General features: G+C 48.0%; 2 protein-coding genes across 8 annotated transcripts in view; one reads left to right on the top strand and one right to left on the bottom strand.

The window, feature by feature from the left end:
* The window catches only part of LOC144823977 (uncharacterized), a 136,526-nt gene extending 128,333 nt beyond the window's left edge, over window positions 1–8,193 (bottom strand). For 4 of the 5 annotated variants that reach the window (XM_078682958.1, XM_078682972.1, XM_078682966.1 and 1 more), the window contains exons 1-2: window positions 8,084–8,193; window positions 2,941–3,067 (exon numbers count right to left, since the gene is read on the bottom strand). In XM_078682958.1, the coding sequence (XP_078539084.1) occupies window positions 2,941–3,067; window positions 8,084–8,107 (151 nt within the window). In that variant the 5' untranslated portion in view covers window positions 8,108–8,193. Of the gene's footprint in view, window positions 1–2,940; window positions 3,070–8,083 lie in introns of those variants that run through there. The other variant, XM_078682992.1, reaches the window with a different exon arrangement.
* A 120-nt stretch (window positions 8,194–8,313) lies between these two features.
* The window catches only part of LOC144823960 (zinc finger protein 777-like), a 169,745-nt gene continuing 166,676 nt past the window's right edge, over window positions 8,314–11,382 (top strand). The window contains exons 1-2 of one of the 3 annotated variants that reach the window (XM_078682945.1): window positions 8,314–8,392; window positions 9,006–9,065. In XM_078682945.1, the coding sequence (XP_078539071.1) occupies window positions 9,054–9,065 (12 nt within the window). In that variant the 5' untranslated portion in view covers window positions 8,314–8,392; window positions 9,006–9,053. Of the gene's footprint in view, window positions 8,767–9,005; window positions 9,066–11,382 lie in introns of all 3 variants that reach the window. The other 2 variants (XM_078682929.1, XM_078682937.1) reach the window with 2 other exon arrangements.

Raw genomic sequence — 11,382 nt, 5'->3', positions numbered from 1 at the left:
CCAAATGTGATGGGGTTAGTGTTAGAAGCCAGTATTAATGGGAGACAGGTTTGTGCCATAAGGGATATAGGAGCTCACAGCACAATGGTTTCTCAAATCCAAAGCAATTCTCCCTTGTGACAATGGCACACGCTTAGCAGCTAGTGGAGAGGACATGGAGTATCCCATTGCCCAATCTGACCTGGATATCAATGGCAAGCAAGCCTTGGGTGATGCAGAGGTGAGAGAGAAGCAAGGCGATAGGCTGCTTGTCACTCCTAGCATGAGACTGTGACCATTCCCCAGCTGAAGAGGCCATAACAATGCAGTCAGCATATACAGGCCGAGAGGGGAGGGAGAAACTCAAGATGAACAGGAGCTGGCTTATGGATCACTGCCAGAGCTGCAGTGGGTTTTAGCTGCTCGCTGACCTACTCAGCTAGAAATTTACAGGGCACAAGTTGAATGCTCTATTGTGGTGAGACTTCAGAAGGAAGCCTAGGAACATATCATTAACCGCATGCGCGCTAGCGGGTTTTCCCGCTGTGCGCTGAAATTTAAAAAAACCACGGTTTGTGACAAAGCCAGCTCGTCATGCGCGTAGCGCAGGTACGCCCATGACGAGCTGGCATTGTAATCCGCATCGAAGGGGTTAAGGAGTGGTGGGAAGACATTTTTTGGGATGGAAGGATAGTCTAGTGTACAGTGAGCTGGTGAATACTGAGCCAGAAGGGTAGTGCAAGAGGCTAGTGACTTCACAAGTGAACAGGAACTTCCTGTTGCCACTGGCTCACAAAGTGCCCTTAGTAGGATAGCTGGCCATTAGAAAAATCCAAGATAGGTTAGATATTCTGTTCTACTTGTGGCCAGGGATGCACAGACATGAGATATTCTGTAGGACCAGAGCTACATGTCAGATGAGTGGTAAGTCTGGAGGTAAGACCCTGCACCTCTACTAATTGTAGGTATACTGTTTGAGAGGTTGGGGATAGACATTGTTGGTCCATTTGTCCCACCCTCAGCATCAAGCAACCACTATATCTTGATTGCGGGGCATCATGGAATCACATGTACAGAGGTGGTACCTATGAGAAGCACAACTAAAAAAGTTGTAGCAAGGATTTTCCTAGGGATGTTTCTAGACATGGATTACCTAAGAAAGTGATTACTGACTAGGGAACCAATTTTATCTCCTCTCACCTGACAGATGTGGATGGAAGCTGGTGAGAATTACCACTTCTCCACGGCATATCATCCATACACCAATGGGTTAGGTGAGAGGTTTAACAAGACCCATAAAGGCATGATTAGAGCTTTACCACGGAATCTTGAGAGAAAGTGACATTTTCTGCTGCCATGTCTCTTATTCACTTACTGGGAGATTCCACAAAAGGAAGTGGGTTACAACCTATTTGAGCTTCTGCTTGGACACCCAGTACAGGGATCACTCAGCTTTGTCAGAGAATAGTGGGAAAAAACTTCTGAGTCACCTCAAAAGAATGTGGTGAGCTATGAGGTTGGCCTTAGTGAGTTGATAGAGCAATACATGAGTCGGACGTAGAAAAACCTTCAGGCCAACCAAGAGCGGATGAAGGATAAGTAGTGCTGACTGGGTAAAAGGGGTGTAAGGAGGTGTTGGTTTGTCCAGGACTTTTGGAGAGCATGTGGTGTGGGCCATACAAGGTAGTGCAGACGTTGTTTGAGGTCAACTACTTGGTGGACACAGATGTCAAAAGTTGGCCAAACAGAGAGTTCCATTTGAACCTGTTTAAGCCATAACTCCAGAGAGATCATACAGTGAAGATCCTGATGATGTCAAAGGAGGTTGAGGAAAACAGTGAACCACTTCCTGAAATGCTGTATGTGATATGAAGGATGGATCTGTTGATGGTGTACAACTTGCCTGCGAGCTACTGCCTGAGCATAAGAAAAGTAAACGTGTAAAGAGATGCTGGTGCAATTTTCCCATCTATTTTCGCTAACTCCAGGCTTTACACCTGCCTGTGTACATTACACAGATAGTGTCAGTGGAGAGCAAACTTACCAGATATCTGACTAAATTCAGGAGTGCATCAAGGCAGAGGTTGACAAGATTGTGGGGTGACTGAGTTGTTATGTAGTTCTTGGGCTAGCCCAGTGGTGCTGGTGTCTAAGCAAGGACCACAAACGTGTGCTTTTGTGTGGACTACTGGGCCCTTAATGCAGTGATCAAGACTGATGAACACCCAATTCACAGAGCTGATGAGATACTTGACCAACGTTTTTGATTTGATTAGCAGCTATTGGCAAATGGCTTTAGCATCTAATGCCAAGCAGAAGATTGCACTCTCTACATCAGAAGGGCTTTATGAGTTTAAGGCCATGCCTTTTGGGCTCAAGACTACCCCTGACACTTTTCAGTGACTTGTGAACCATGTTCTCTCTGGGTTGAAATTGTTCTGTGTGGTATATGTACTCAATATTACTGTATTTAGCAATTCATGGGAGGATCACCTGAGGCACCCAGAACAGGTTGGTCAGGATACAGGGAGCAACCAGTCATCAAGGCAATCAAGTGACAGGTGGGGCAGTCCAGGGTTCAAAACTCCCACCACCTGAGTTTCGTTACCCAGGTCAGATGAAACAATATAATAAACACTGTAATATGACTGGCAAGACATAAAACTTGTTTCATTTTTACTTCACAGTGCATTTTTCCTCAACTGCCCTCTTTCTGGGTAACTTTATTCCCAAAACCAGTATCACTACTCCCGTTCCTGACCGCAAAGCCTGAATGCATTTTAAAATTGAAGAGGTGACAGTCCCCTTCCTCCTCTATTAGTCTGCGATGTGGTTCTGCTCACTCTAGAGGCATTAAGAGAATTATTGTGGTGGCATAAGACCATGTTTCAGGACTGTTTAAGCACACAATAACATTCAATTCTGAGACTCTGAAAATAACAGCACTGAAAATAATTTTACCTAAAGAAATTAGAGCTTGGTGAATCTCCTTCATCACATTCCTGTAAAGCTCCTTCTGCCACTCATGTAAAAGTTTCCACTCTTCTTCTGCGAAATATTCTGATACATCAGAGGCTCCAACTTGAGTCTTAAATAGCAAATATAACGTCAATTACTGAGTAAATCTGTTAAATTGAATACAATGAAGTATAATCATTAACAATTTTTACAATACGCACAATAATGTTCCCATATTTACCCTTTTCGTCCATTTTCTCTTATCTTTACTTACAGGTAGCCTTCATAATGGCTAAATCGAAGGGAAGCAATAGTGGGTAAACGGAGGGATATGAGCTACACAGAAAGTTCCATATGACCTTGGCAAATGCCAGATGTGTTGTACGCCTCTGCTACTTAATTTCTGAACTTTAAGCGGGATGAAAAACAAAGGGGGTCTCTAAAGGGGTGTGGCTTAAAAGTGTAACTAGGAATCCTTTCTAAGAGGTGTGGCCTATGTACTTAAGGATGTAACTTAAAACAAGTAAACTAAAATCCTGTATTTTCTATAGTGCACTACCTGACCAGTATTTGGTGCCTTTCTCTGAGCTTTCTGTTGTTGCTTCCAAAAAAATCACATGTAACAGAAATGCACCTAAAACAAACACAACATATTGGCTTTACTAATGCTTTCTGGCAGTATCAGATAGATGAGAAACAACAATGATTTTGTTGTGAATAGTTAGAATTGAAAATGTTTCAATCTTGAAAATATGACTTTGTATTACTAAGGTCTGTGAAAGGGGTGGTAGTCTTCGGAGTAACTCAATGACTTCCATTCTTTCCTACACACACCTTTCCTCTGTAGTCTCTGTTAGACAATGCTACCATTTTTTGTCCCCACTGCGGTGACGGCAGTCACCGGGGTAAGGGCAACCCTAGGCCGCAGGATTGGGCCTTTGCTAAATGAAATAACTGACACTGACACAGTATGTACTACTGTGGGCCGAAGACCCCGAGCGGTCTCGCGCCCCTTTATTTATTCCTTCGGGTGAACCCGCCCTCGGGATGCGTGCGTTCGTGTGTGAATGCGCCGGGGGGCTCCGTTATTACATCACTCCAATCTTTCGGATACATAGGTTCTTCTCTGGGGAGCACTCAGATCATGTGTGCGCATCACGCAAAGTCTTTCAGTCTCTGGCTGGGGGTCGGATTCGGCGGAGACCATACTTCTGGCTCCGGCAGTTCTTGCTCGCTTCCGACCCTGCAGGATCCTCTGCAGGGATGGTCTCACACACCGCAGAATCCTCTCTGACTTCTGTCGCTTCTGGTTCTCTCCGAGATTGTATCTGCTTTTCCTCCAGTTGACTCCGTGGGTTCTCCACGGGAATATTTTCTTCTCCGCACTCCAGCTCTTCGGTCGGTAAATCATCAGTCCCCAGGTCCCTGGGGACTCTCCTGAACCAAGATGTGTTTCTGGTGACCACCCGGGTGCCTCGCATGGCCGATACCATGATCCCGTGGGTGTTGACTACTTCCCACACTTCAGGTTCATATGCGGTGCGGTACTTCCAGTTTGGGTGACGGTCTTTTATTATCACTTTGTCGTCAACTACAATGTTCATTGGTTGGGCTCTTCGACCCTGGCTCACCTTGTCGTTGGACGACTTACTTCTTCCTTGTGTAGCATTCTGGTCAGTCCGGTGGATTCCAGGACGGGTCCGCCCGCACACAGTCCCTGGGGACCTTCCAAAACAGCAGGTGTGCCGGGGCACACCGGGAGGTGCAGTGAGGGGTCTGGCGATGGGCGCTGAGAAACTGTGAGAGGCACTGTCCGGCATCATCTCCTTTGTCTACCCCGATCCAGAGGGCCCAGTTCATGGTTCGCAAGAACCGCTCTACCTCGTCATTGGCTTGGGGCCACTGCGGGCTGATCTTTTTGTGCCTTATGCCACGGGTGGCCAGGTAGGCCTGGAACTCTCTGCCCTGGAACGGTGGCCCGTTATCTGACCAGATCTCGTCGGGCAGGCCCATCATTGCGAATGTGCGATCCACTCGCCTTGACGTGGGAGAACGCAGTCGATGGCACCACTTCCACCACCGGAAATCTTGAATGCGAGTCGACGAGCACCAGTATCTATCAGTGCGTGCACAGGGGATGCTGCCACGGTGATGTCACACACAGGCGGTGACTGTCTCCTGGAGCCCTCTCTGCCAACGAAAGACACGAATAACACGTCATCTTCCTCCATTTCAGGGTCGAAGCTTGTCCGTGTGTTGTCACCACAGGGGCCGTGATCCTCCAGTGTCAGCTGTCGCACCCCCGGGGCAAGCCCGCTCGGGCCAGGGACGTTGCGACGCCCTCCCCCACTCCTGCAGACTTTGGCGAAATGGTTGAGCTTGCCACACTGTGAGCACGTTTTTCCTTTCGCTAAACATTTGCCTCCCAGTTGCCGCACATGGGAGTCTGAGGAGCTCTCGCACCTCCTTTGGACTGGGGAGGCCGCCTACGGATCACTTCCACCTTCTCCACCCTTGATCGTGGATGTCAAAGTGGCGGTTCAGGGCTGAGACCGCCCGAGCGCAGTCATCGTCACTGCCCCTGTCCGGCAAGGTATCGAACAGGTCGTAGAGTTCTGCTCCCCCATAGCACATGAGGAGCCATCCGTCTCCCTCACACCTACAAAGTTGTGGTCCAGACGACCAATCCAGGAGCGCCATCTTGCCGCGGCGGTGGACGGGTCAGAAAGTTTACTAAATGGCGGCAGAGGGGCAGCCGTGCCATGGCCGGGGGAGCGGTAGCGTGCTGAGCGGCTTGGAGCGGAGCAGGAATCTGGTGGGTGGCATGTTGTGGAGCGGGGGCCAGGAGCGCGGCCTGCTGAGGCGCTGACATGGTCGAGGGGGCACCCCTGCTGGCGGCAGCCGGATCAGACATTGTTCCTGGGTGTGGACGGGGCTGGCGCAGTCTCCACAATGCTGTGGTAGTCGTCTGTGCAGGCACGTGCGACTTTCTCCCGTCAGTGGGCACTCCTGGGTGGGGCCACGTGACTGTGCGCAGTCACCGGCTTGTCCGGGTACTGGACAGGCGAGGTAGGCCTTGCAGTACCCCTTGTGGACGCTTGTGTCCTTGGAGTGAGGGGTGAGGTGTGATGTAGGCTCAGGCAGTTCTAGGGTGGGGCGTGGCCTCCCCGGTAGCATGGGCCCACGTGCAGCTGAGGTAGGCCAGAATGTGGTGGCAGGCAGGAGATCCACCTTCCCCCTTTGCAGTGGGGAAATGCTGACTTGCAGTGTGCCCCTGTCCACTGAGTCTGTTGTGTCGAGGGCAGCCTTCAGCTGTGCGCGGCTGTGGGGACGTGTGCCTGCAGGCAGGACCCGGCTCGCGGGGGCCGACAGCTCTCCCCGTGCGAGCGCTTGCTTCAGACATTCAGCACAGAGCGCGTGGCTTCACTCGCCGGCTCCGCCACGTGGGAGCGCGGCAGGGCAGCAGGACAGTGCGGGTCCCCGCTAGCGGAGGCGGTGCGGAGCAAGGACGGCAACGCGCACGATCACCTGCCTCCGCTTAGGGAAGGCCTCACCTCTGCGCTGTTCTGTGTGCGACGGGCCGCACCTCCTTGAACCTGCACCCGACGGGGTGCCGGCAGCAGCAAACTTGCGGGTGGGCACCCGCAGCCGGGTCGATGCGGCAGCTCTAGTGCGGACAGGGAGAGCACCGCGAACAAGGTGCCCTGGAACCGGTGTGTCCGCAGGGTCGAGGCGTGGGATAGACCCGCCTCGTCGCTAGTGTGGTGACGGCGGTCACCGGGGTAAGGGCAACCCTAGGCCGCAGGATTGGGCCTTTGCTAAATGAAATAACTGACGCTGACACAGTATGTACTACTCTGGGCCGAAGACCCCGAGCGGTCTCGCGCCCCTTTATTTATTCCCTCGGGCGAACCCGCCTTTGGGATGCGTGCGTGTGTGTGTGTGTGTGTGTGTGTGTGTGAACGGGCCGGGTGGCTCCGTTATTACACCCACAACTTTCTGAAATCCAACATGTGCATATCCCACACCTCATCTGGTTCCTCCTCAACACCCTCTTTTCACTCTATCGTGCAATTCCCTATTTGCATTTACTTCCCGCCACAATCCCCCACACGCACACAACACACCCACTCACCTGTTTATTTGTGCCCTACCCATTAAACTCAACACACAGACACCTAGAGGCTACTCAGCACATAATACACACTATACAGAGAGGTAGCCTGCATGCAAAAAAATACAGAAAGGCAACATCCTGGTAAAAACAAACACTCTTGGGAAATGCAAGATTAAATAAAACATGAGAAATATAAACAGGGACATCATTGCTGACATGGATTGTCAACGTTTTGTTTTTTTTTACAGCCATTGGTAATAAACCTATACACGTTTTTTAATGTAAAGTTATGGACATGGAGTGGAGAAGTGTGGCTCAATGGTTAGAGCGGCAGACCCTGATGCAGAGGTCTATCCCGGGACCAGGGTTCAATTCCCCGCCTCGGCGGGTCTTGGGCACAAAAATTCCACGGACCTGATAATTCTCGCCTCGGTGCCTATTCCAATCATGGAGTCCCACTCTGCAACTCTGGGCAATAGCTTGCTTAATCTCCACAACGGCCCCCACAACGCTAAGGATGCCTGGCCTCCACCTTGGGGGTGCCCAGGAGTGGACACCTTACAGGGAAAGCCAGGATGGGTTCCACAGCGGTATTCGTACAAGCGCCTTGAGACCCTTGCGGGTGAGTAGTGCGCTATACAAGTATCAATTATATTTTACATGAAAATATGGCTCAGTTTCAATGTCAGTCTGTAATTACTCCCAGGTCTCAAACAATAAATATCTTGGACAGTGGCAGCACACACAAACCCAACTGTCAAACCCCACCCGACGGTTTAGTTCCAATTTCAATGTTCAAACTCAGCAAATCAGTATGACCGAAAATCCCTCAGTTTTAACTGTCGAAGGAAAATGCTCATCTGGTATTGAATGATCGTAACTTAATGACTATTGGCTAAACAGAGGTATTATTCTTGCAACATAAAATAATGTGTACGCTTTAATAAAAATAAAAGTGTGTTTTGTGTAACGCTACCACGGTGTTCCCTTTACAGTTTACAATTTCGTGTTTTGGGGAGGTAAGCTCACCTCACATGAGGCCTGCTGTGACATTTTTTGAGATGCTTCCTTCCCCAGTGATGTTTTTGAGGTCCTGGCTCTGCACGATAGAGAGGAAGACGGGAAGAGAGATCCTGGTCTCGTAGTAAGCCCCGCCCCCCGCCATTGCACTGCGCATGCCCAGATACGGAGATACTTGCAGACTAGAGTTGCGCATGCCCAGACTCCGTGACAAAACACCACGACACGTGTAATAGGTGTAGCGTCAAACCCACATCCGGGAACAAGACTCCAAATACAGTGGAGGGCGCACATGTGTGGCCGCTGCCTGGAGCTCGAGTTAAGGATACCCGTATTGAACGGCATTCTTTTGATCTGTATGATTCATTCTTTAATCTGCCCTGCCTGTAAACGGTATATTAACAAACTAATGTAACCAAAAAGCTCGTGCTCAGTTAGTTAGTCTCAACACGGATAATGGGTGTCGGGAGAACCCACCTAATGGGTCTGTCTTGAGAGTGGGCTCAAAAGTGATTCAGTTGTCGTCAGCTTCAAATGTTTTCCTCTGGATTCAATCGATGTTTTAGATTTTTGGACCTGTATAAGTTTCTTTATTTTTTAACTGTTATTTTTTTGCTTCACCGGGGTCTCGAGTTTATTTTAAATTACATTTCGGGGCTCTGTCGCCTTAAATCCTGTCTGTGCAGGGCTAGGTAAGTAGTATTTTAAGCTGTGCGCAGTTGCAGATGAGTCCTATATATTAGTTTGCGCGCTTGTCTGAAAAAGTTGTACATCACAGCGTAGCGTCCTCCCTCGTATGCTGTGCGCATGCGTACGTGATCAGTATTTCATGGTTGCTTGCTGGCTCTTTTTATCAGATAATTATGTTCATAGTGTCATAGTTTGGGTTTCTGGGTGATTTTTGCCTTATTCGCTGTTTGTTTATTTACAGGCAAGTCGCTGAATCTTAATTTCCAAAGCAAAGCGCCAATCTCCAGAGATGTCAGAGAAGGTGAGTGTTGGCCTGCGGAGGAAATAGTGGTTTATACAATGGCTTTCAATGTATAAGTGCTTATTAGGGTGAAAGCAGAGGTTTGAGCGCCGAAGTTAACTTTTAACAATAAACACGAGAAAAACGAGCAGTGAGTTCCATTCATTGGGATCATTAACATTAGCAGAGACTCCACTGAAGAATTGTTGTCATGCATCTCTTTAAGTATTGCCGACTGACTTCTATGAGCCCGGAGAAACTTATCTCAGTAACTTACCAAGACAGACTTACTATGGTGGGTAAACCTAGAAAGACCTCGAAGCAATGGAAAAGAGAAGTTGTAGAGGCCATGGAATAGATAGAGCACCCACCCCATGGATTCCAGACTTAGAAAGCATGAGAAGAAGTTGTGTACTTGTTTGTTCTCAGGAGGTGCAAACATGTCTAATGTTGGGGTTCTGAACTTATGACAAAAATCATCGCGAAGGTTCTTGCTGTGAGCAGAGGACCCTTCTTAGGCAGTCTAATTCAACACTGTCCTTTCCTCTTATGTGAACAGTTTTAGAGCTAGAAGGTGGTTCTCCGCCCAGCGACCAATCTTCTTTGTTGTTGGGATCAGGCCAGAAGACTTCGTACCGCCCTGCCTGTTTACATATGTCTTGGCTTCCATGTTGTCTGCTCTTATGATCACATGTTGAAGAAGAACTTGTTCCTGATACCCCAGAAAGGGCCTGATAGGTCCCTGTTAGTTCTCCCCAGTTTGAGAATGTGTTCATTTCCGGACATGCCCACTTACTCTGGACAGGTAAAGATATGTTGCTTCCAAGCCTTGCTCTCTGGAATACATCGTGATTGTTACCAATGGTTTTTCTTGAGATGGAAATCCCCTCACTAGTGAAGATGGGTTCAACCACCATAGTAATTCTATCTTGATTGAGATAGCTACAGGGATGAGTTTCTCCAGACTCACAGAAGCCTTTCTCCAATGCTTCAAGAGATGCATGACCACCAGTCTTAAGTTGAGTCTTGCTCATGGTAAAATAAATGCGCAGGATTCCGTGAGTTAACGTGATAGAGCGCGCAGGTCACCCGACTAACAAATGCACACTTGGGCCCATAAAAATTCAATTTATTAATATTTATTCAATCGGGTAACCTACACTCTACTACCAGCAACCCTGTTCATTTCAATGTATTTCCAGTGTACCTGACTTACCAATCCTCGTCACAGGTACCTAAGATCACAATGGATCAAGGAGCTAGCTGTGAAAACAAGTAGGCAACACATGCAAAATAACTTTAATAAATGTTTCACTTTATAATAACCACAGACTCGGGATTCTTTTAAAAGCTTTATCTAATCATCATCAATATCTGTCATGAGCATAAAATTCACACAGATTAAACTGTCTATAACTAGAATTAGGAATAGCGTATAGCTATGAATAATACAGAGAATACCAATCATTTAGAAATCAGAAAATAAAGGGAAGGAAAAATAAGGAACATGCTAAATCAAAGCAGACATTTGCAATTCACTAGCAGTTCAAAGGAAATGAAACCTTATGCAATTCGTTTATCCAGAGTTAGCTTAAATCACTAAAGGGAAGGTAAGATTAGGAACATACTATCAAATTCGGCTTATTCCCTAATGGGAAGGTAAGAAAAGGAACATATACTATATGAACACAATTTAGCAATTGACTAAAGGTGGGGAAAAATGGAACACGCTAGTATCAATGGAAACACGTGAAAGTTGCATTTACCAAAGGACGGGGAAAAAGAAGGAACATATGCAATTTAAGCAGCTTTGCACAATTAAGGTAGGGAAAGAGAAAGGAAATACACAATAATATATCAACACCCACACAGACTTATATTTACCTAGGATAGAGTGAAGTCCAACCCTGGCCACGGGTCAGTTGGAAAAGACGGGAAGGAACCCCAAGGACTTGGGTGCCAGTAGGCGAGCGGGTACAGCTCATGGACAGTCAGGACAGGATAACACCAAGATTTTGGATCAGGACCGGGTTCACCAAAGGGTACAACCAACACCTGCAGCTTCGGTTGCAACGCCTGCGCTACTCCCTCTCTGCAAGGAATCTGCCAGTAACCACGATTGGGTTCTCAAACCTCCCAGCAAAGTGCTTTGCCAGCACTTAAGGTTTCCAAAACCTTGATTGGGTCTGTGGAAAATTCGGGCAGAGTGCTCCGCAGCTCTCTGTATCAGTCACCTATAGAGTGCGTTGGGTCAGTGACAGGTCAGCTATTCGGACAAGTCGGACAAATTCTCTAGCTAAACCTAGGCTAGTTATACTGTTTTTCGGGTCAGTGTACC

The sequence above is a fragment of the Lissotriton helveticus genome, chromosome 1_1 (genome assembly GCF_964261635.1).
Source record: "Lissotriton helveticus chromosome 1_1, aLisHel1.1, whole genome shotgun sequence".
In the NCBI taxonomy this organism is placed as follows: Eukaryota; Metazoa; Chordata; class Amphibia; order Caudata; family Salamandridae; genus Lissotriton; species Lissotriton helveticus.
This window is presented reverse-complemented; position numbering and strand designations above follow the sequence as displayed.